Source organism: Micropterus dolomieu, linkage group LG04 (genome assembly GCF_021292245.1).
Source record: "Micropterus dolomieu isolate WLL.071019.BEF.003 ecotype Adirondacks linkage group LG04, ASM2129224v1, whole genome shotgun sequence".
NCBI lineage: Eukaryota > Metazoa > Chordata > Actinopteri > Centrarchiformes > Centrarchidae > Micropterus > Micropterus dolomieu.
Genome location: NC_060153.1, coordinates 16,480,788 through 16,505,702, shown reverse-complemented (window position 1 = coordinate 16,505,702; position 24,915 = coordinate 16,480,788). Strand labels below are relative to the sequence as shown.

The window sequence follows — 24,915 nt, the reverse complement described above, 5'->3', positions numbered from 1 at the left end:
TAAACTTTTCATCCCATGTCAGTAATTTAAACTTATAAAAATGTTTTTTTAAAACAAGGTCCTTCAGGATGTGGATGAAGTAGATCATGAAAAATGTGTGTCAGATTTAATAAGCTGCAGCTGTTATTTAAATGTTGATTAAATATTCATCAGACACATTGAAATACGTATCAAACTCTATATGGGCAGAAAAAAAAAAAAAAAAAAAAAAAAAGACTGATTAGGAAAAATATATGAAAAAATGATAAATCACATCTTGAATTTTTCCCCCCCCACACAAACGTGTCCTTCCTCTTTAAAAAAAAAAACAAAACAAACAAACCCAGTTTGAATCCAGCTCATTGCTTATGAACAGTTCATTAAAGTTAATTAAATTGATTAAATCAATTCATCACTAAACCATTCCAAATGAAAGGTTTAAAAGTTTACCTGCAAACCAGTATGTGAGTTACTGCAGTCCTCTTGACGGGGCCATTGCGGCTGAAAGCAAAGCCAGGTTGGCTGTGGATGTCCTGAGGGTTGCCAACGTATGAGCCGTCGTAGCACTCATTGATGGACACGTCTATCCTTGCACCTTTAGGGTGAGGCTGTAAATTTTACAAAAGGAAAATTAGTAAAAGTCTACAGGAAATTGCATTCAGCAAAAAAAAAAAAAAAAAAAAAAAAAAAAAAAAAAAAAAAACACACATAAGGCCTGGTACTTATTCTGATCAAGGGGAACCTGTCACCGTCTGTCACAGTTAGCAGTAGGATTCCTCACAGGGTAAACCACATTGTGCTTTCAATAAAAAGTGCCTGTTCAGATAGGTAAATGAAAGGTGCCCACCTAGAAGTATTTTAAAAGAGAAACACGGAGAAGCAACTAGCTGCAAATAGGTGGTAATAGACTAGTTTTCCCAGACCTCTTGTTAAACAGTGGTTGCCTTTTGTGGTTTGACTGATGATTTGCCCTGCAACTTGAACCATTTAGCATTTTTCTTTTTGCAGTGTGCGACACACAGGGCTCCGCCCAACTTGCCTGAAAGCTACATGCTGCCTTCTTCCTTTTAACTATGGAGTTCAAAACAATGTTAGCAGTCGGTCTGTTTGCCAAACGGATTTTTTAAATTTTTTTATTTATTTATTTTTTTAAACACAACGCCTGCATTTTTCTTGCATATGTAACACAAGTAAAAGGTGAGCAGGTGCACACTCAACCTGAGGTGCCCACCCCCCAGGAAACACCAGTAAACAGTCCCCTGTGTGTGGTCTGCAAACTGTGAAAGGGTACAAAGAGCAGAGGCAAGGACATTTGTCATCACATGTGTTAAACAGAACTTACCTCTTCATTATAACAAACGGCTTGAAAAACCATGATTATGTCTCCCCACCCCCCCCCACACTAATACTGATTAGAGTCATAAAATACTAATTTTATTCAATAATCCAGAAACAATATTAATATTTCCTTAATACAGCTGCATAGTACGCACTTATTAACGCAGGTTATCATCAACAAATCCCAAGAAAATGTATTCAACCTGCTAACAAATGCTGTCTGTCTAGCTACAGTCTGATGTAGCTTCAGCATCAATGTGATACAACTCAATTCCTGCAAAAATTACATAGCACATAAGAGTTTTTGCATTTTTCATTGTGTAGCCAGCGTTGTTTATTTCCTCAGTTCGTAAGGAAGTCCAAGGAGCAGTTGCCTCTTACTTTTACAATTTATCCACCAAGCTGTTTGTTATTTTGTCGACTTCAAAATTGGTTGAAATCAGGTGGTGTCTTCTGAAGACAAGCGACTAGCCCCAACCACGCACACTCCGTTCCTTACCACATAGTTGAAGATGAAGCGGGAGTGGGAGAGTTTGAGGTGTTTGAGCAGGCTGTAGAGTTTGCTGCAGTTCAGAGTACACCAGGGACAGTGAAGATCATCTCTTGCCTCCGTTTGCTGCCGTGTGTTATTGTTGTACAGGAACTGAACAAGGACAAATCACATTAGCTGCAAGCTAAATTAGAGAAGGTAAACTTAGCGCAGATGTAAATGGGTGATATGGTGACAGTATTGCATAACATCAGAGTTACAGTCACATTTTGGTTCACAAACCCTAAGGACCGGGTGGCCAACACAGTCAAAACAGTTGATACTTTAAATGTCTCAAAATGTGACGGTAATTCCAAACATTTAGAAAAGAAACAGACCACAAAAGACATTTTGCTTTTCAGCCACCTCACCAAAAGATTCTTGTAAATCAGTGTCCCAGTCGTATTTGTTACCGTAGTGTGGTGTACCTGATAAAATATACGGAGCTTCTGCCGCGGCTCACACGGGACCTGCTCTTTCCTCGTCTGAATGTCTGTGCTGACTGACTCTTTCACTGCTGACGGGAACAGATGATGGAGAGGTTATTTCTTAAAGAATCACCAAAATCATAAAAGTCGATTTGATACATTCAGCATCAAGATTTGAAATGACAGCACACATATTTCAGTTGCTAAAGACCCTTTCAGACATGGAATATGAAACATTGGTGGCTTCATCCACCTGTTAAAAGTAATGGCTTTTTGGTATTTAAACATAGCTCTCTGTTATGTTAAAAAAAAAAATGACAGAACCATTACAAATACAGCAGCAATGATCCTACAATTTCTGGAGAAAAAAAAAACACAAGTCTATTATACCTTTCTACCACAACAGCTGGCATGTAATCAAAAGAAATTTAAAGCATTTACAGGTCTTATGGGTTGCATCAGCAGTGCAGTTGAATTAATGTTTCTCTGTGGCTTAATTAAAAGGTGGGGTAAGCAATTCTAATCCAATACATTTGTGAAATTCTGCAAATATCCCCTCATGGTCGCCTAGCTTTCCGTTGTGTGTGTGTGAGCTCAAAATAAATCTGTTGTGTACCATAACGTACACAGTTGTGGCTCGGCTCACAGACTTCAGCTTACTTTCTAGTTTGGAAAGATCTGCTGTTATAGCAGGAGATTTGCGAGTATTGCTCTCTGGAGCTGGTGTGGTGGCTCTGGCACCGTCTTGTCCTCTCTGCATGTTAGCTTCGCAGCAGCTTACCACCTCACAACTTAGCTTACGTTAGTTACATTACTTGCTGGATCATCGTTCGCTCTATATCATGGCATCTGTCATGGAATTTGATTCCTCCAGAATTTCTTACCCCACCTTTAATGACCATCATGCATCATGTTGCCTATGCAACCCTGTAGACACCCCAATGTTTTCTTCCACATTTCTTTAGTTTATTAGGAAATACTTAACATATACAATCTGCTGCCCTTTTCACACTGCCCAAACAGTTAAAAATGACAAGATGTTATGTAATGACCGTAATTCCCATTTGCTCACGTACAGTGCGCAAGCATTTTCTCTCACACACACTTACCCCAATCAAGACTTCTAGAGGAACATGACAAGGGCCTTATTCAAAAGAGTGATATGTTAAGTTACCGGCAACATTAATGGAGTGAAGTGTATGTCTGAAAGGGACTTAACAGTTATGACTCACTGAGTGCCTTTTTCCAGATTCAGTTACAAATAGACCATCCCACACCAATATTAACAGTGGATGAAAAATCCCAAATCATGACCCATTCAGCTTAGCTCAGAGAATCTGGCATGAAAAAAAGTGATCTTTAGTTCTTTGTTTGGTGCAGTTTATGAACACTTTTGCAGTACTTATTATAACAGAAGGTGGACTCTGTATGAACTGTGTATGTCCCCTGCCATCCTTCATCATCTATGGATGTTTTCTGCCTCCTGCTCTTAAGTGTAATTCAAGCTGCAATAAAAAAGGATTCTGTAAAAAGCAATATTGAAAGAAATGCTCCACATCACAGAGCATTTCAAAATAATGCCTCATCTTAAAAACAAAGTTAAAGCTACCTTGCAGTGCTTTTGTACTTACTCATGAGGGCAGCTCGGTGGTTGCTGGTCCTAGTCTCCATAGGGGTGAAGCTGTCAGAGTTACGGGTAGCAAGGGGTTTGGCCACGGGGGCAGTGGACTTTCCACTAGCATCACCTGTCCAACGCAGCATGAACTGCAGTGTGGGTCCCTGAGAAAATGTCTCAAATGGTGGCAGTCTCTGTGGGACAGTTATACAGAGTAACAAGATATGAAAGGGACATGAGGACGGGGATATTCCAAGGGATCTAAATCGCAGCTCCTTGTGTAACACACAAAAAAAATATCACACTCCCAAGCATACACATGTACAAACCCCCCTACCTTTCCATCAAGAATGGTTTCCCATGTAGCTCGCTTCTTGCTGACAGGGCTGTCCTCCATCCCTTGCATTGACACCTCGTATTCCCCATCCAGCAGCTGCAATCTCCTGCAGAGAACAAATATTTAAAAAAAAAAAAAACAAAAAAACAAAACAAAAGGTACAGTCAAAGGAACAATATGGGGGGGGGGGGGGGATTCATGACAAAACCTTACCTATTCTTATCAAAGACAGTCATCTGTGCAACAAAGGTCTCTGTGGCCTCTCCTTCATCTCTATGGGATGAACTTCTCTTCTTTCTGCAAGGAGTATCTGTAACTTCTTAGCACATAAACAAAGATTTCATAACTAGCCAGCAACCATTTCAGTTACATCAAACATTGTTTTTGCAGATGCACCCTCCTTGGCTCCTTGCAAACAGCATATTGCTGTTGCTCAATTCTAGCCAATTATTCATTTCAACACGAACTGTGCTCCGGCACAAAAAAAAGAAAGAAAAGAAGAAAAGAAGGAGGCTGCAATGTGGATGTCCTACCAATATTCTCGTTGGACTCTCCATTGACCAGACCATTAGTTTCCCTTCTCCCTGTGCGCGACACCCTGAACAGGAGCGAATAGGACTTGACCATGTGGCTGTTGCTGGGCTCAAACTCGTTGCTGGAGACCAGTAAGGAAGGGTAGGAGCCAGGCTTTGTTTGGTTACTGTCAGGATTCAAAGGCACCTGCTTTTTACCTGTAGGCACTTGCTTAACCGGGCAGCTGACATCCTGGAAGAAAAACAACTGAATTTAACAGACAAAAATCACTAGTAAGTGATGGCAGATGAAATGACTTAACTGAAGTCAGAGACGGGCTCAATAATATTTTACTTCACCTTGCGTTTTTTATGGCAGACTTTGACAAGTAGCACCTCTAAGGACACGGAATTTTGTTCGTTTTCTGAATTCTGAGATGGCTTTTCTGTAAAGCAACAACAACAAACAGTCTAGTATCAATCTAGGGCCCCGTTTCAGAAAGCGGGATTAGTGAAAATTCTGAGTATGTTAAGCCTGAGATGAGGGAAACTCTGGGTTTTCTGTTTCAGAGAGCAAGATCAGATAATCCCTAGATCAGCAACTCCAGCAACTGATGCTGTGAACCTAACCTCCTCGGGAGGAGGTTACGTTCACAGGACAAGTTGGAAAACCGTCAGTTTCTCTCTGACTCTTCCCTCCTGCGGAGCCTGAGGCGGCTGTCTGACACACAGTTTCATTTCCTCATTCATTCTGTCGATATCAAAGCACATCTCTGAACGCATTTACATCTTTCAAAAAACAAACACAAAACTTTAAAATCCCGGTTAGATAGGCTATTAGTTTTTAGACCACTTTATGATCAATCTGTCATCGATGTAAGGACAGATCTCCGCACATTGTGGAATCTATGTCGGTCTTTAGGTAGGCTATAACGCTGTCACTCTGTGGACAGTTGCACTGAAAACACTTACAGGGGCTACATTACAGCTTAATAAATATAGCCTTCCTATTTAAAATCGAACGTAATGGGCTGTAGCACTTCATCATTCATTAAGGAAATTCCAGTCTGGTAAATGATGAATGAGCAACGCTGTGTAGTAACCTAATATTGTTAACACATTGATCCTTCTTCCACTCCTGCGTTTTAGAGCCTATCATGGTCCATGTTGGCATGCATTCATATTACTAGCTCCACCTGATTTAAATGGAGGTTCTGCCTTTATTTACCCGTTGCCATGGTGAATCGTATCATCGGAGCTCCATTGACGATGGCTTCCCCCATCAGGCTCAACATACTCAGAGTTGACTGAACTTATTCTGATCAACTGTTATGGAACCGAAAGTTCAGAGTTTCCTATCTCAGGTCAATCAAACCAGAGCTCAGGGATAAACTCAGAGTTTGTTAAGCCTGCTTTCTGAAACAGGGCCCTGGTGTCCACTTTTGATTCACAACAAAATCCAAGATAATATTAAAGTGAGGCACACATGATTTTCATTTTTATCTCTATGTACTAGTTGTAAGACATCTTCTGCGTCACTCCTGAGGGAAAGTGTCCTTCTGTCACTAGTGTAAGTGTGCGTTTACATTTATTTTTTGCAAACTGCTTGCTTAAACCCCATTCCATACCATGCTTGGTGTCATGACAATAAATCACTTTAACAAAGAGTGTTTACATAGGCACTAGTATCTTTGTTTTGATCTTATCCAGGATACAATGTTTACATGAACATGAGAAACCTGGTTATTAACATCACTGCAGACATGATTTTAACAGTATCCATGTTTCTGATCATCTGTGTGCAGTTGTGTCTTGATTAATCATCACATCCACCATGTTCTGTACCAACAAAGACTGATCAGAAGGCTGGATAAGGTGTTTAACTGCCACCGTTTCCTGTTTTCTATCAGAATACTCCATGTAGCGTATTTAGGTTTCTCAAAACTATAATAAGGCCTTATCCAGGTTTCTAAGACCAGAACATAATGTTTACATTCGCAACACTTAATCAACATACTCCAAAAAAAAAAAAAAACAACAACCCTACAACCCTGATCATAACCTGGATACAAGTGACAATGATATATAAACTTTTTTATCCAGACAATTTTATATGCATTGTTTGCATCTCACTTTAAAAGAAACATACCAAACACAAGTAATTTATAAAAAGTAAAGTGTGCTTACCATCCTTATGGAAGAACCCAGTGAAGGTTAACTGTAGATGTGAAGACAAACTAAAGAACCAATGGGAAAAATGCACATGTGAAACTGAGTCATAAGTGCTCAAACTGTCAATATGAATAGTCACAAGTTGTGTAAATGCTGCTTCTCTGGTATTTTAGTCTCTAAAAACTATCCAGCTATAAAAAGGGGGCACCTCCACATTTGTTAGCTGTGTTACCTTGGAGAATCCTGCTCTCCCTTCATCTTCTCCACCTTCTGCAACATATCATCCACTTTGAATGTTTTCCTGGGAGGAAAGGATTCAAAGTCAAGTAAATACATAAAAAATGTAAGAATCATCTAAAAACTCTACTGGTGCATCACCACATGTATCAAAAAGGAACTCTGTTCATATAGATACCATGAAAGACATCAGATTTCATACCTTCTAGCATTTGATCGACCGTTTCTGTGAGACATGAAAGTCAACGTCCTGTGCAAAAATATTGGCTAAGATGAGGGGGAAAATAAGAATGAATTAATGACTTAATCCCATTGGGCTGGCTAATCAATAACATTACTGAAGAAAAATATGTATATTAATTTACTTACTGCAATCAAGTTCCTTGTGCGGAGAAATCTGTATATCTGAGTTGGTTCTGGGAGGAGATACAAAAGTTATGGAGATGTTTAATTTGGACACAGCCTAAAAAAAAAGTTAAACCTGGAACCCAATAAAATTTGTAACAACAAAAAAAGGTCTGTTCTGTGTTTTACAAAAGTACAGTTATCATGCTTCATGAGACAGGCCTCTCTATCGGTCAGCTGCCATTCAAATTCTCTACGTCGGTGTTTGAGAAATTAATCCACATTATTGCTAATACATGCCAAAATATGGGGGTGTTAACAGGTGGTGGCTGATTCGGCAAAACATCCAACAACCAAAGAAAAACTGATAATAAATACGCTGTCATTGATTCCAGTCGGATAATCGCTGCATATAGTAATCATGAGATTTGTAACGTTATAGTTACAACAATCAATATTTGGGGATCCCATCAGAATTAGTTAGACTCCGGAGGTCTGTCAGCCAAAACCAGATATTGAAAACAAAGTAAGTAACAGTAAACCTAAGCCGGTAGCTACACGCTTAATTAAAGCATGCTTGGCCAAAACAGAAAAGCCGCATTGCAAAGTGACGAATGGTGAAATCTCACTTTCAAAGGCCTGTAGGAACAGCTCATGGTCGGCCTGAATCTGCTCCATCTTCGGCTTCTTCACAGAGTTCATCATTGCTGATGAGGCAGGGTACACCGCACCGTTAGCTTTGCAACTCGCCCCACTCATAATATGACCTGAGTTCTGCGAGTGAAACAACAACAACACTTATCAATACATAAATTATTACAGAACAAATGGTGGCAATACAACACGTTAGCAGATAGCAGTCGGGGCGAGCTAGCTCAGCTAAAATCACAATGCTAACATGTTAGTTTGCTTTGTATTTCAGCGTAGTATCCATTAGTTTGTTCAAACTGGAATTGGCGAAAAATCTAAAATCCGCGTGTGGTAGATATCAGTCACAAATAAAGGCAACCTACCCTGGCCGATGGCATTAATTTGTTAGCCTCGCTGCCTCCAGCACAAGCCTGGCAGACTCAACAGCAGAAACCCATGAAGATGAAGAGGAGGCGACGAGACGCTGGCTAGTTAGCTAGCAGTGCTAGCATGGTTAACTAGGAAACAAACCTCCGTACGGCTGAGGTTCCACCGCATTCAACTATCACAAATGTCGTTTGATATCGGAGAAGTTTGGAGTATTTCGGCTGAAATTAATATTCTATCTGTAATTTATTGTCGGTGTGGTCTCCTTCAATTTGTACTGAACAACAGAGTATTAGTCAGTTCTCAGCCAATGGGAGACGGCCTAAGAAAATCCAGCGCTGTGATTGGCTGCTGGCCTCCGGAGATGACATACAACCCGCTCTCGCTTTCTGCGATTTTGCGGGAAATCAAGTTTATCAGCATTCACATCAAGGCGATCCTGCGGTCTCTTCTTCATATGGGACTTGATATTTCCTCTACTTGAATGTACGTTGTTAAAGGAATGTATTGCATGGAAAAATTAACTATGGCCTGCAATAAATGCAATCTCCAAAACACTGTCAAAAGCTTATGGTTAGGGGGATTATTATCTCTTATAGTACTTCTTAGGCTTTATGCTTAAAGTACCCAATACTGAGTAATCTTAATTTATTGTACATATGGTATAGGCTAAAAATCACAAAATATCCAACAAATAAAATATCACTGTCATTTAATAACTGCTTTTATAATAATATTGTCATACTATATGGTATTTTGGCGTCATGTTTTCATTGAAATTGAACTTTACAACAGTACAGTACAACTGTACGCGCAACGTCAGTATAGTCTGGTAATGAAAACAATACTTTAATTGAAAAATTATGGTTTTGAGATGTTGATAGCAAGACGGCAAATAATAAATAGGAAATAATGTGTCCTCGGGGGGTTTCAAATAGTATGTGGCTCCCCAAACCAAACCAAACTGTACAGTACGTGACTCCTATATCCAGTATATGGTTTAAATTGATTTTGTCATCACTAGCTCGTGTTTCCCGACGGAACTATTTGCTGGTGGAACCGGAAGAGGGGCGAATCACAACTTCCACACATGTGTAGGGCAGAGAAGCAGCAGCCCCATTGCCTACAGTCTCGTGTTTTTCAATTTAAAGTTGACAACAATCAGTTTAATATCACCAAATAACAGCCGAGCCTGAACCCGTAACGGCTGCGTCGACAAGATGGCGGAGATCGTTCAGCAGCGGATTGAGGAGAGAATCCCTGAGCTGGAGCAGCTGGAGAGAGTGGGACTGTTCACCAAGAAAGAAGTCAAGTAAGGCAACAGACGACGTGCCAAGAGTTTCATTTAGTAGAACAACACACACATATGCCGAGGACACCCTTTTAAAACCATTTAGTCTAGGGAAGGCCTCTCATAAGAAATGTTTTGTTGAACTGGGCAACTGGCGAAAGTACGTTAATGTGGAGAGACGACAAGAGCATCCATTTTGTCATCTTGTAGCATATTAATCCATCGTTGACCTCATCGCTACAAATGAAATATTAGTGGATCTAAAGGAAAAAAAACTCTAGATATTGTGTACTATTTTTATAAAACTACCCAGCTTACTCTTGATTGGATATAAAGTTTCACTGTAAGCTGAGAGAGCAGAAATGACAGATCAGGAAACAGATTCTGGAGCTGTGGAACAATCTCTATATAGACACCTGTGGGTTCATTTCATGATCCACAGTCCATATATATATATATTAAAAAACATAAGCCCATGGAGCCAGTCAGTAATTCAGGCTAATTCAAGTGTTGATTCTTAGATTTACTTCTTAGGGAAACTGTTTTTCTTTTTTACTATTTCAGATCTATAATCAAGAGAGCTACAGCCCTGGAATACAAGCTCCACAGGTTGATCATAAGCAAAGAGGACTTCATTGCATACATTCAGGTAGAGTGCCATGATCACGTTGCCTCCAGTTTTAAAAACAAAAATAAAACTAGAACTGCAAACAGTTGTAAGCGGGGTCCAGGCCCCCGGCGCCAGCCGTACCCCTCACCCCACGGGGGCCGCGCGAGTCCACCCGGCTTCAGGGGCCCGCGTTAAATAAGTTTGAAATTAAAGGGACTTGCAGTTACGGAGATGTAAAATGAATGTATGTCTATGGGAGTGTTATTTTATAGATGATTAATAGCACCACCTAGAGGCCGATTGAAGCCAAATTTCACACAGCCCCTTGGTGAGGCGTGCCAGATAAGGTCCCTGAGTTTGGTGTTGATCGGAGGCTGCAAACCTGACATATGAATCACATCCTGTTTTTAGTGTTTTTCGCAAACATTTGTTAGCTTATAATTTTGACATTTTTTCGCCCATGTGATTAAACAGAGATTGTCCGTGCGAAATTTGGTGCCGATCGGATTTGCCGCTTGGGAGGAGTTCATTAAAATAGGTTTTACAGATTTCAGAAACGTCATCGCACAGAGGCGTGTGTCCTATACCATACGAAGCGGAAGTATCCCCCAAACACGTAGACATAAGGTTTATGATTGTGTGATGTAGTGGCGCGAAGTTATGAAGCAAAATGTACTTCGGACTTGTGGTTCTGAAGATATAAAATGCATGTAAGTCAATAGGATTTTGTCTCTAATGTGCAATAACAGCGCCACCTATGGGCATATTAGGGTCAACTTTGGTGCCTGGAGTCAGGAGACCATGCTGAAGAATTCAGCTCAACTTTCACGACTTGTGGTTATGGAGAAAATATTTTTTAGGGTTAAATAGTGACACCTAGGGGCTAGTTGCACCAAATTTGGTCAGGCCCTCAGGGGGGCGTCCCACATTATTGCTCCAAATTTGGCGTTAATCGGCCATTCCAAGCCTAAGATATGACTTCCTGTTTTTAGTGTTTTTCGCAAACATTTGTTAGTTTATAATAACAAAATTTCCTCTACAAATCTTTATCAGCTTGGTCCAGAGATTATCTGTGCCAAGTTTGGCGTCGGAGGAGTTAATTAAAATGGGTTTTTCAGTTTTCGCAATGTAGCGGGAAAAAAAAGTTTAGGCAGAAATGGGCTTGGCCTATACCAGGAAATTCAGCTCGATCCCCGAATGCGTGGATGTAAGGTTTTTGATATGCGCCATCGTAGGCTGGAGTTCCAAGCCCAAACGCTTTGACCTTGCTAATAGCGCCACCTAGAGGTTGAAGTGTGCGAATTCTTTCGCCTGAGGTCATTGACAAGAGTTGGACCTACCTTGTGAGTTGCACATCTGTAGCACTTACCATCTAGGCCGCAGTATGCATTTTCTTTATGGAAGAAAAAAAAATAATAATAATAACAAGAACGATTGCAATAGGGTTCCCAGCCCCACTCGGGCTTGGACCCTTAACAAAGGCTATGATTGATCTATTTAAAATGCTAACTTCCGAATGTTGTTTAATTACAGTATGAAATCAACATTTTAGAGCTGATCAAGAAGAGAAGAGCGGTAAGTGGCGTGTGAAGCAGTGGAATGCTTTATCCAATGTTAATATTCACTTTGGTTAGGATTCATTTGATGTTAAACATATTTTTGCATATTCTAGAGGTAAACTATACTTTTTAACATACATGCAAAACAAATGGAGTGAGTGGACACTGGCGGCCTGTTCCTTTCAGATAATGTCTCATCATGCCTAACTTTGTTTTTGCAGCACATACATTACCATTTCAAAAGAGAGGAGATTGAGTTCCCCGTCATCCACAGAATAAACAGTGTCTTCAGAAGAGCAACAAACAAATGGAAGGTACCGTCTACAAAGCATGTATACTGTATTTCAGTAGTGTACTAATTAAATCTTTGCATCTATTACACATTATGGCAATTGCACTGCATTGATCTTCTAAAAGAAATGATCTAATTACTCTGCATCACACTGTATACTCTCTGATTCATTTAGTTTTCACTCACCAGTTTGTTTAAAATCTAAACATCTAATGGGATACAATTTTTGTAAGACTTGATGTAAGTATAAATGAGTGAACAGTCATATGTCTTCTTTTCTCACAGGATGATGTGCAGCTATGGCTCTCGCATGTTGCTTTCTGTAAGAAATGGGTATGTAATGATCTCATCATTTGCTTTAAGTACCACTCGGGGCCGAACACTGTGTCTTCTCTTGCTAATAATTCTGTCCTCTGGGTTTCACTCACCAGGCCACCAAAGGCCAGATCAGCAAGGTGTTCTCAGCCATGCTTGCCATACACCCCGACAAACCAGGTACAAAAGATTGCGCTTTTCAATCTGTGGTAACTCCCACTACTCCAGATACCACTGTTGCAATCCCAATTTTAAGGATTGACAAAACAAGTGCATGCCCAGGCAAAATGGGCACATGATGTCACCTACAAATACAAATGAATTTTTGTTCTCCTCCCTCTTTAGCTCTGTGGATCATGGCAGCCAAGAGTGAGCTGGAGGATAGAAGTTCCTCTGAAAGTGCCAGACACCTGTTTCTGAGAGCTCTGCGCTTCCATCCAAACAACAAGAAAGTCTACCAGGAGGTAAAAGAGTCAATGTCTTGAAACCTGTACAGAAAAACTTTGTTTTTGCTTGAACGAAATTCTGTTGAAAAAAGGGCTTGGTAGCTGCTGTTGAAAGAGCGATGATTGTGATTTTGTATGTGTGAAATAATCTTTGTCTAATTTTCTCCAACAACTCTGTGTTAGTACTTCCGCATGGAGCTGCTCCATTGCGAGAAACTGAGGAAGCAGAAGAAAGAGCTGGAGAAAGCTGAGATGGACCTGGTGAGTCTGTTGAAATCAAGTGCGAACAGCGGAAAATGCAAAAAGTTAATACACACGCACACAGAAGCTTTATATCCAGTGCCTAAAGACCTGCTCTTTTCTCCTTCTAGGGTGAATATGAGTTTTCTCCAGAGATCCTGAGTGCTAAACTGGCTGAGGTTGTGTACAGAGATGCTACAGGGAAAATCAAAGGTAGACTTTTTTTAATAAGTTTATTTCCTATTCTGTGCAAAATATAAAATACATAAAAATCTTGCAAACAGGGCAATTAAAGTGCTTTTTAAGTTTAGAAACATTTTGAGTCCCCCCTCTCGTGCCTCACAGTGGTTTGGTCCACTGCCTGCTTTCTCTCTCACAGGAGTTCAATGGCAGAAGACCAGTTCAAATCAGTCAGTAGTTGAGGAGCTCCAGTAATGTTAAGTAGGCTGGCAGGGCTGTGTTATTATTTTTAAACATTGGATAAACTGATTCTTTTGTCTTTAATACAGATGATGCTGAGTCATTAATAAATTAATCATGACAAAAAGTTATGATAACCGATTATTTTTCTATGAGCCCACTCTGTTATTATAACATTACCTAGCTTATTTGGTAGCTTGTTTAACAGCTTATTGCACTGGAACTCACCTTCTACAGCTAGAGATGTGCAGATCGATCAGTTGGGGACTGAAATTTTTTCGCTTACAGTGTCAAATGTCCAGTTTTCTGCCGGTCACATTGAACGTTACAAACACGCTGCATGGCGCCGTGTTTCTCATGTGTGCAAAGACAGTAACCTCACACGGCTCATCGGCTGCTGTCAAAAGATACCAAATGCGAGTTCTTTTAAATAAAACTGCTGGCAAATAAAGTCAGAGCAAACAGAGAAAGAGAGACAGACAGGTGTAGGCGTGTGCTTCTGTGTCTGATGGGAAAAGAAAGGTGAGCAGATTTCTGTAGTTTGTGATTAAACACAAAAATAAATTGGAGAATTAAGTAGAATTAAAATGGTGTGCAATTTATTTTCAGCTCCTTCCAGTGAAAATGTTATTTTATAATCAGTGTTTCATTATGACCATACAACTGAGACCAGAGAGAATAGCCAACATTTATACTGGTGCTGATAGGGATCCTAATAAAAATAGATGTTTACAATGTTTGTATCAGTTATAGATCTTAGAAAGAAATAAAATCGGAATCGGCCAAAATTAGAATTGGCAGGTCAGACATTTTCAAAAAATCAGTAATGGGAATCAGCCAGGAAAAATGTAATCTATGCATCTGTTACCACAGCGATAATCCTGTGTGTAAACCGATATTAGGCTGATATTGTAGATCCACCATTGTGTTGGGTTTTGTGCATTATGATAGAGAGAGAGAGAGAACCTATGAACTTAACTCATATTTAAACAACTTTTGCTTTGTGTTGTTGGCCAGAAAAATAGTAAGACTTCTCTCTGTGTACACATATCCTATAGGCCTACAAGTATAATTTTGGCTGTATTATTTGTGTCCCCCTCAAAAAGTTTATTGTCCCCCCCCCCCTACTGTGAGATGAAATTTACGCCCATGAATATATATATTTTTTATTTATTTATTTATATTATTATTTTTTAAAATTTTCATTATCAATATTATTTGTATGTGTTACATTTTTGGTAACTGGTAACATTGCTTACATTTATTTCCCAGTATCTTAACAACTAGGGCTGAGTACCAAACAAAGATGTGTTTCTGTAGCATAATTACCAAAGATCGCACAGATTATGCTTGGTACAGAAAGATATTTCCTGATTTTAAACAAGACTTTTTTCATTTTAAAATGTCTAAAAGTTCTCTAGACACTGATACATTGGAGAAGATTGGCCTACTTTGTAAGTAAGATGTCCACAAACAATGTTTTTTACACATTGGCTTTTGTACGGATTAAACAAATGAGTTGCTGGTAGGCAGAGTTTGCTTCCTTTGGACAGAGCCAGGATTTGACTGATATCAGGCAGAATTGTCAACTTGGTGGAGTGGGCGGATTCAAAGGTCTGGATCCAGGCAAAACCAGGCTAGCTGTTTTTGCCACTAAGCTAGCCATCTGCTGGCTGCAGCTTCATATTTATGATGCAGACAGAGGAGTTGGATCAATCTTTTCATCTCACCCTCAGCAAAAATGCGAATAAGCGCTCTTAATAAAATGTCAAATTATTCTTCCAACAACAGAAATTCTTCGATCTGCTCACTTTACCTTTGTATTGCTGATCTTTTTGTCCAATAGAAGCAGAGTTTGTCATCTCACTTCTGAACATAGCAGCTATCTTTGACTTCACCAAAGAACTCCAGGACTTCATCCTGCAAGAGTAAGGCACCAGCTTACTTCCAGAAGAGTTTATTTTTTAACTCTGCATCTCAAACAGAACTTTATCACTAAGCATGAACGTACCTACTCCCTTACCCTTGCTTGCAGCTTACAGGAAAACTACACAGAAAACAGCTTGACGTGGGATTTCATGGCTAAGAGGGAGCTGGAGGCTCCGGGGGCTGGGGAGGAGCTGCAGACAGCCAAAGGCCGGGCCTCAGATATCAGCCGCAGAGAGGAGCGCTGCTGCCAGGTCTATGAGGAGGGAGTCAAGAGCATTAATACTGGTAGGAGCTCATATATACAGTTCAGTTCAATTCAGTTGGCTTTATTGGATAAACACATACACAGAGTACATACACAAAGAGTGAATAGACATTTATAATTTGGGAAATATTTCCACAAGCAAACTCAGTTGTTGAGACTTTGCTGTTTGAGTTTTGATGAGTAGTTTTAATGGACATAATGTTACGGTGTCCTGTGGATTTATAAAGTATGAAAATTATCTAAAGTATGAAAAGAAGTAAAGAGTTAATTAGAGTTGAAGTTTTATCACTTTGCAGTGACACATTTTTTCCACTGCATGTGCTTTAGAAAAGACGAGAATTAGTTTTACCATATAAAAAAAGAATATTTTCTTTACAATGTAGTTGTATTTTACTTCTCCTAGTTTCTTTTGTGCATACAGTCAATATCATTTCCACTGCAAAGTGAGTCTGTTTTTGCCAGTATTGTATTGTCAAATCATCTGATCCAGGTAGCCTAAAAGTTCTAAAACACCTTTAATTTGGCTTTCTGAACTCTACTGGTGCCCTGTTTTAATTCACTACTTGCATACTCCCTGCCTACTTGATGTGTCAGTATAAGAAACTATTGCTATGCTTGTGTGATTTGCGCTGTAGAGTCCATGTGGACTTGCTATGTGGCCTTCTGCTTAGAAAGGCTGAAGAGGAAGACAAACGTCCAAGAGCTGAAAGAAAAAGTAAGTCAATAATCTACCAGTTTAAAATGAATGTCAATATGGCAGTTAGTTTTCTCCTGAGGATAAAAATTAAACATGTACACTAAAAAAATGTCAACGCCTTCAGTGTTGGAGGTGGATGTTTAATGGGTAAATCCTGACACGGTTTTATGTGTTTGTGTATTTATTACAGAGGCAGGAGAGGCTGCTGGGAGTGCTGCAGCGTGCCCACGACGCCTCACTGCTGAAGGAGGATTATTACAAGAAATGGGTTAGAAAATAGCTTCATTTAACGTGTAACTGCAATCATAAGGGCTCTTAAGCCTTTATGGTTCAGTCTTCTCTCATTTAAATAATGACTCTTCAAATGTCTGTTCACACTGCATGTTAATAGTATGAGTTTAATCTAGCTGCGTGAGTGCCAGTCAAAGTCGGGTGATACCCATAAACGTCTTTGCTTGTCAGTCTGACAATGTAAAGAACAATGTTTACATCTGTAGCTGATAGTTGGTAGTAACTCATACTTCATCATACTTCCTAGCACAACAAAATGAAACCAAACTGGTGTCTGCAGTGATGTTCGAAGGTTCAAGACATTTAATTAGAAAAAAGCGCAAATGTCAGAGGCAGATGTCTTGTTGGCCTAGTGGTTAAAGGCTCACACCAAGGACCTTTTATGCATGGCAGCCCCTCCGTGTTGTTTACCATCTATTAAGAGAGAAGTCCATAAAATGACTGTTTGACACCCTCCTGCAGCTAAAATTGCATGTTACTAAAACCCTGTTGAGTAAAGAAGTTATTTGAGAGTCCATGGTACTGTTACAAGTCCTGTTTCGCTTTTTAATTTGGCAGTGTAAACCTCAACAAGTAAAATATTAAAATGTAACACTTTTATCAAACTATATTAATACCAGAGTCAACCAAGTGAGTGTGATTGCATCTGAAGACAGTTCTTAGATCTGCTGTGGCCCTTTTTGGTGTCACTCGTAATGACTGGTCAATATTGATAGTGTTGCTTTTGCCTTGTAGCAATTTTTGGGTATTAATTTATTAATTCCTTTATTATTTTCTTTAGTTAACTGCTGAGTTGGGGCTTACATGTTCATGAGGAGATGGAAGCAGGAGGAAATCTTTTTTTGATAGAAGTTGCTCTTTGATTTATAAATGAAGTAAAATGAAAAGAGGTAACAATGTTGCAAAGCGCCACAGCACTGATGTGTGGAAACAACCAACACGACATTCTCCATGTGACTAGCTGCAGATCCTGCTCTCATCCGGAGATGCTGAGGGAGCGGCCGGTGTTGCCATGGCAGCCACGCAGCGCTACAGCCAATCGGTGTCAGTGTGGAGCCTGAGTCTGCAGACGCTAATGCAGCTGGGGAGTGAGAGAGACGTTGGCAGGCTTTTCCAGGACGCTCTAACACATGTTAATCCTAAGGTACACCGAGTGCGCGTGCACACACACACACACACACTCGCTAACACTTTAACCCTACATAATTTGTTCTCAGTCACATCGAGATTGGTCATTTTCTCTGCTTACACTGAGCCCCACATCAGTTGTGCTCCTACTGTACCAGTGTAATTGTTCTCCTTGGAGAATGGAAATACACACACACATCAGCCACAAGCGCTGCAGTATAAGTGGGCCATCTCCTTGGCCCAATTAGTCTCTATTCCATTACATTAAGTCGTCAAATGGCTTCTGCTGCCCCCCTCTATATATGATGAAGACTTATAAAAGACAAAAAACTTACTTTAAGACCTTCAGTTATAAACACAAACATTAAAAACCCAGAGATGATGATGATTATTATAGCTAGTGTAATTATTAGTTATTTGGGGTCTAAATTAGCAGTATTACTGTTTATACCTACACTCTTGACAGATATATAGGCTTTGGATGGATAGTGAACTGATCCTTAGAAATCACCTGATACACCTCAGATATTCAAAGGTTGTCAGTGTTTTTCTGAAGATTTTCTCCTGTTAAGTACAGCTTTCTGAACACAACTAACATATAATAGACTAATATAAAAGACTTTTTGTCCTTAATTTTGTGTTGCCCTGACACTCAGCCCTTCACATTGTTGCACATCACAGTATATTGCTGTATGACTATGTCGACACATGCTTTGACTCAGCCACAGGCCTTTATAGTAGTGAGCAGAATAGCTGGTTATTGTTATGGTGTGGGTTTCACAAGACTGTAGCCTTGAGAAGGAGCTGTGTGAGGAGGATTACAACGCTGCTGCTGATTACGCAAGTCTTTTCTCTCAAGATAAACATTCTCTTTAAGTGTTAGGAAACTGTATAAACCCGCAGGAGTTTCAAGTCTGGTATGTCGAACAATAAAATGTTTCCATATTGCACGGTGCAGAGGTATAGATAAATGAATTAGGAAAATGTGGACGTTCTATCTTAACTGACTTATTAATCATTTTTAAAATCTATGCATATAGTGGAGAAAATACTGCAGCTAAATCTGCAGGCATCGGCCTGATTTAAACTTGGCATGCTCAGGTTGGTTTGCTCTAAGACTTAAAAGGAGATATTGTATGATACTGACAACACTAACCTCCGCTCAGTGCTACTGGAGGAAAGTGGACTCCTCACTGAGCTAGAGACGGGTTAGAAACCAACTAATAGCTAAATCCTTTCTGTCCTGTCTTGACAGGAGAGTCTACCACTTTGGCAGCTGCAGGTCCAGTGGAGCGTGGCCAACCAGAGTCTGGAGGAGACAGAAGCCGTTTTCAAGGTAGTTCGCCAGAATCCACCAGACTGAGTTACTGCATAGTGTGCTGTCATTGCTCTCGTTTGGCTGCGACATTTCTTCAAAGACAACTGACAGGAAGAGCTGTTTATTGTAAACATTTAGCACATAATGACATGCCTTTTGTGTCTTGCTTTACACTGGAACAAAATCAGTGTGGATGAACTGAAATCAGGATAAGCAGGTGCTGTCCTTGATAATACCTACCTGCGGGCAAATACTTAAAGACGAAGCGGAAAAAAAGCCCCTCGCATCTGCACAGTGTTTTGGCCTCGCAGACAGTTTGTTCTCTCGTTTGTTCCCAGAGAGGTCTGCTGTCTGCAGTAGCAGCTGTTGCCATGGAGATGAAAGGGAGCTACCTTGATTGGTCGTACTCCACTGGAGGCTACAAGAAAGCTAGGAAGACGTTTACGAGGTAAAAAAAACAAAAACCTTTGTCCGCTGATGTTGTGCATTAATTTAAATGATGAACTACACAAAGGAAAAAAAACATTTAATTGGTCCCAAAACACTGTGGGGCAAATTCAAAAGTGTCTCATAACGAAGCTGTTGATTTAAAGCTATTAAACTTTTTTTCCTCTTCCTGTAGCTTACAGGAAAACCGTCCCTTGTCCAAGGCCTTTTTCACCAGAATGATTCAGATCGAGAAGGAACAAGTACGTAAAGCAAGTACTGTATGTCACATGTGAAAACTCTTGCGTAAACTACTCCTCAGTCTGAACCCTTTAGGTTTTAGGTAGAGAACTGATTACAGCGAAGACATAGTGGGGACAGACGGTGGACTTTGATATTATTCATATTACTGATAAGCGGAGACAATCCTGAGCTGTGGTAACAATGGTCTTTGCTCCTCCAGGAGAGTCCAAAGATGAACAATCTGAGAGACTGCTATGAGAGGGCCCTGCAGGAGTTTGGCACATCAGATGACGGTAAGAAGAGTTTAAATGCCTGAAAAGGAACAAGACTCAAAAGGAAAAATAGTGTTATTTCAAAATATTTATTCCTGTTATTCAAGTACCAAGGACTAAATTCCATCTAACAGAACTTCTGCACCAAAGAAAAGTTCAATGCTAAGTACTTTAATAGTTATTTGACCAGATACACAGTAGCTCAGTTCTGTTTTATAGATGATAGTGAAGAGTGAGACTCAATATTTATCAGAGGCTGGATCCCACACAAACTACCAGTCTGATTTCTAGGCCAAATAAAAAGCTATCATTTGGGATACTGGAAGTTGAACAGTTGTTGAGTGTCATAATTTAATTGGAGCCTTTTCTTTTTAGCGTAAAATGTTTTGTTTTTATTTTCCCGAAGATCTGTGGCTGCAGTACATCCGGGAGGAGCTGGGACCCCTGGGACAGCCAGAGAACTGTGGCAAGATCCACTGGAGAGCTATGAAGTTTTTGGAGGGGGAGAATGTGGAGAGGTTCACTTCGAAATACACTCTACTTCAAACCGGACACTTATGAGTAACCCTGAAAAGGTCCAAGTAGCTTCGATCAAACCTTGTTAAGTTCAGAAAACAACAATGCCAATGTTGCCGAGGTTTTTTCAGCTGAAGAAGCAGCACAGGTTTCGGAGCACGGGTTTCTCTTGGTCCTGTATAATACTAGTGCTGTGCCCATCCATGCACTGTTTCACTCCCTTCAACAAGTATTGCAATTCCTGGAAAAGGCCTGTCGATTCTTCTTGAAAGGTTCCAGCAGCATTAGAGGAGAAACGTTCTTAGGTTTGGCAATTGCAGCTTTAAGCAGCAGTGTTTTACAGCTGTAATTAACTTGTACCTACTTTCCATTTTCTTTGCATTGCATTTGATACCAGACTGACATTGGAAACTTGTAGTATTATAAAGGTGTCCAGTTTAATTGAATTCCACACAAACTTTGATGGTGTTATATTGTTAAACATATTAAAACAGTCTTTCATTCTGGGGTGTTCTCTGTTGTGGTCCCTCTGAGACATAACAAATGTTCACAGATAAACAAACATCACATATGGAAATAGTTTTCAATGACCCACCACAGTTTTAGACCCATCACAGGTTAGTTTAAGTAACTATGACAAAAACATCCATTATCCTCTAAAATACTAATTTCACACATTGAGCAAGTGTTTCATGGTACAAAATGTCGCCTTTAAAAAAAAACAAAAAAAAACAAATATTAAGCAGCAGTAGTACTATGGGACAGTTGCACATCTATGAAACGTTACAATGGCGGGTTAAACAAAACTGTCCATATACATCCAAATATATTTACAGTTTTTAAGGACACTTCAAATTGTTATAAACAGTATACATTGTTTTATACAGCAGAGGCAACTACAGTAATTTAACAACTATGAGGTATTACATTAATGGAAAAAGCATTATATAAATGGATCATGATGTTGCTCTTTAAAGTCTAATAATGTAGATAATACACACCTATAAAATTGTAACACGAGATTTTAGGGTGTGACAATGTGAAATGACACTATCGAAGACCTTTGAGATATTAAAGTATCTCTGCACTCTCTGATCATCTTTCTCACAGAAACTAGTTTCAGGGCTTCTTAGGCTTTGAGGAAATCAGTGCAAAAGTGAACATGATGCGCATTAAGGCATAAGTTGTTATGGCGAACTATTCATTTCACTGACGATCCCTTTAGAAAAGAGTGAATTACAGTGTGGGGGCAATGCCCAGACGCATTCTGTCAGCAGAAGCCGTCTCAGTGTAACATGAGTTTGACGTAGCACTGACACCACACTAATACTTCAGTGTGTGTGTAGAGGTTTCTGATAGTGTTGGCAGATGTACTGGGTTTCTGATATGTTCAGCTACTTGGGCTTTGCAGAAAAACTTGCATATTGGCCATTTCATATTCACTGCACACTGAGTGTCTGTGCTGACACTGGATATTTTTGTTGTCTTTTGATATTTTCAGATAGTTCAAATGTGTGAAGGACATATTTTAGTCAACAGCCTGCAAGACTTGCAGTGAGCTGCTGAGTCACAATGTCCCATGATGGTCTAAATGCTTTTTCAGAGGCATTTTAACTCCCTTAAGAAGAAAGTTTTCTGTGACGGGGGACAAGGAATCCTTTTGGTTGTAAAGCCATTAAAGTTGAGTATTAAATCAAAATTTAAATATATTGAATAGCGGCACATAAAATCCTTCATCATCAGTACAAAAACTCTATACTGGCCTTTTAAAAAGCCGCTGCTGGATTCTGTAGCTCCACATGTTCACTTCCACATCCACAACATTACTGATGACTGAAGGACATGAACCTCTGTGTTTTCCCCAAAACAGATTTATCACAAAATGTGGCACTAAACTGAAGTTACTAAACGATAATTTGTGGTGAGGTTTTTTTTCCACATACTGCTGCACCTTCCTACCACCTCGTCTGAAAAAAGCAGTGTGCTCATGTATGTGTTAGGTCCCACGCCATCTCCTCTTTGTGTCCAATGTATAAAAAAATCCCCTTTGTCTGCCTGACCAGCTTTACCACACCGGACACCAATGTCTCATTCTGGCCAGTCCACGTCCCCCACATCGCCCCCAGGCCACCCCTTACCCACATCTCAGAGCTTCTTGAAGAGGATGTAGCTGAAGAGTGCCAATACGCCTGCAGACAGCAGCCCGATCACACACTGGTGGATGGTGATAACGTTCTCCAGGGCGTGGATGCGCTCCTCCATGGCATTGGTGTTGATGTAGTCATAAATTGAGGCCCCGATGCTCCACACCGCCCATATGGCATCCACCAACGCTTTCATGGTGGGAGAGACCATTGAGAGGGCCGCCTGCAGCTGGGAATCAGCTGCATCCGCTACTTAATGGCCCCACAGCACTACAGAGAGCAAGAGGAGGGTAACACATGGTGACGTGAGGAAGACGCATTGTGTGGGCATACTGACATCTACAACCATGAACCGACCATTTGATTGTGAGGAGCTTCTTATAAAAAAATTGTAAAAAACGAAAAGAGGCAAAACTGCTGATCAGAACAGCCATCTTTATAATATCTCTTTGAGATTGGCTAAAATGACACAGTTGTGATTGGAGTTTTTTAATTTATTTTCATGACTATTTTTATTAATTGGTTGCTGGGGTTTTATTCTTCATTAATTTATCTTTATGTCTTTCAGTGGTGGAAAGTTAACAAAGTACATTTCAAGTACATGAGTACAATTTTGAGGTACTTGTTTCTTTTTTTTTTATGCTACTTTATACTTCTACCCCCACCTACATTCCTGAGGCAAATATTGTACTTTTTACTCCACTATATTTATCTGAAATGTACTGTCCCTCTGCAGATTAATAGTTTACTCAGAAAACCTGTATTGTGCTTATAAAATATGAATATTATTATAAATTAAGCTACCTATCTTAACAACGCAGTTTTAGTAATCACTAGTAATCCAATAGATTAATATCTATGAAAATACAACACTGAAAGCAGTTATTCTAGGTGCTTTTACTTTTGAAACTTTAAGGAGGCTACATTTTTCTTATAGTTGCTACATGCTTAGTAGACTTGTAGCCTACTGGTGTATACAGTAAGGTATTGGTTGCTTTCCTCTGGTGTATTTATTTACCTGCTTAATCAACATCCGCAAAATATTTCTCAAACACCCTTTGTGATTATGCCTGTGTCTTTCTGTCTTTACAGAATGGTCGACGGCCTCCCTCCCTCAACACATGCTGACGTCATTACAGTATTAATAAACTTGGTCCAGTACTGTATTGGCTTGGCATTATCCGGAATTTGCTTCTGTAAGATCAAGGGAAGCTCCGAATCTGCATTGGAAACTGGGGAACCCGATGATGTACAGATACAAACGCTGTGAGGCGAAGACATTTATTAATGGACTCACCGACGGGTGTCAGATGTCAAAATGATGATACAGATGATGATGAACATCCATCCTGTTGCTGCTGCTGGAGTGATGAAATATCTTGTTTAGGAGAAGCCGGGCTGTTCCTGTCAGGTCCAAAGTCGGACATTGCTATTCGGCGTCAAGTCAAATCAAACACATGGCTTCCGGTCAAACCCTTAAAAATAAAATGATTCCCTACTAATATCAATTAATTAATATCAAGTGTCCAGGCGAAATATAGGGTGAACGAGAGAGGTAATATTACTACAAAATAGATACAATTACTCTTCAAATAAATAATGGCTCATTCAGGACAAAGCATCACGTCGTTTATTTTATTTTCATCAGAAAGTCGCCCAATTTCCGGTATTACTGTGTGATTCTTGTCCACACAAAGCAGCTGACAGCTGCCAGGAGAGCGTCACCACGTACACTAAAAGTGGAGCATGACTTCGAGAATAGAACAGAAGAGAATAAAATGCAAAATATCACATTAGAATAGGTCTATATGTGAAATACCAGAAAGAATAGAATATAGTAGAAAATACTGCAATGTAAAAGGGAAGAATAGAAAATAATAGAATAAATGGATAAATGGCATTAAGACTTGCTCGTTTTGGAGCACGTAACATAACATGACGAGCTCGAATAGAAACCTTTCTGACTTAATAATCTATTTGGAAGTAAGCCACTGACTAAATATG

General features: G+C 39.8%; 2 protein-coding genes and 1 long non-coding RNA gene across 7 annotated transcripts in view; 1 reads left to right on the top strand and 2 right to left on the bottom strand.

The window, feature by feature from the left end:
* Positions 1-15,602, bottom strand: part of suz12b (SUZ12 polycomb repressive complex 2 subunit b) — a 20,760-nt gene extending 5,158 nt beyond the window's left edge. Inside the window, exons 1-14 of one of the 5 annotated variants that reach the window (XM_046047535.1) lie at positions 15,499-15,602; positions 8,122-8,266; positions 7,517-7,563; positions 7,350-7,414; positions 7,143-7,211; positions 6,926-6,975; positions 5,099-5,184; positions 4,760-4,991; positions 4,440-4,545; positions 4,227-4,332; positions 3,906-4,083; positions 2,275-2,363; positions 1,817-1,960; positions 430-587 (exon numbers count right to left, since the gene is read on the bottom strand). In XM_046047535.1, coding sequence (XP_045903491.1) covers positions 430-587; positions 1,817-1,960; positions 2,275-2,363; positions 3,906-4,083; positions 4,227-4,332; positions 4,440-4,545; positions 4,760-4,991; positions 5,099-5,184; positions 6,926-6,975; positions 7,143-7,211; positions 7,350-7,414; positions 7,517-7,563; positions 8,122-8,251 — 1,460 coding nt within the window. In that variant the 5' untranslated portion in view covers positions 8,252-8,266; positions 15,499-15,602. Of the gene's footprint in view, positions 1-429; positions 588-1,816; positions 1,961-2,274; positions 2,364-3,905; positions 4,084-4,226; positions 4,333-4,439; positions 4,546-4,759; positions 4,992-5,098; positions 5,185-6,925; positions 6,976-7,142; positions 7,212-7,349; positions 7,415-7,516; positions 7,564-8,121; positions 8,267-8,505; positions 8,808-15,498 lie in introns of those variants that run through there. The other 4 variants (XM_046047534.1, XM_046047531.1, XM_046047532.1 and 1 more) reach the window with 4 other exon arrangements.
* Positions 9,557-21,271, top strand: utp6 (UTP6 small subunit processome component). Its single transcript, XM_046047536.1, has 19 exons — positions 9,557-9,821; positions 10,365-10,449; positions 11,944-11,985; positions 12,191-12,283; positions 12,547-12,594; positions 12,693-12,756; positions 12,922-13,040; positions 13,206-13,283; positions 13,394-13,475; positions 15,529-15,610; positions 15,718-15,896; positions 16,512-16,591; positions 16,764-16,841; positions 17,826-18,008; positions 19,248-19,328; positions 19,649-19,758; positions 19,933-19,999; positions 20,200-20,272; positions 20,658-21,271. The coding sequence occupies exons 1-19, from the start codon at positions 9,730-9,732 to the stop codon at positions 20,810-20,812; spliced, it is 1,791 nt and encodes a 596-aa protein (XP_045903492.1). The 5' UTR covers positions 9,557-9,729; the 3' UTR covers positions 20,813-21,271.
* LOC123969827 lies at positions 21,186-24,915 on the bottom strand. Its single transcript, XR_006824799.1, has 2 exons — positions 24,209-24,915; positions 21,186-23,181 (listed from the first exon to the last, which is right to left on the bottom strand). It is a non-coding gene; the product is annotated as an uncharacterized LOC123969827 (long non-coding RNA).

Coding starts and splice junctions, on each gene's coding strand:
- utp6 (XM_046047536.1), top strand. CDS start 9,730: ATGGCGGAGATCGTTCAGCAGCGGATTGAGGAGAGAATCCCTGAGCTG. Junction 15,897..16,511: donor AGTCAAGAGCATTAATACTG/GTAGGAGCTCAT, acceptor TTTGCGCTGTAG/AGTCCATGTGGACTTGCTAT. Junction 19,759..19,932: donor GCTAGGAAGACGTTTACGAG/GTAAAAAAAACA, acceptor CTCTTCCTGTAG/CTTACAGGAAAACCGTCCCT.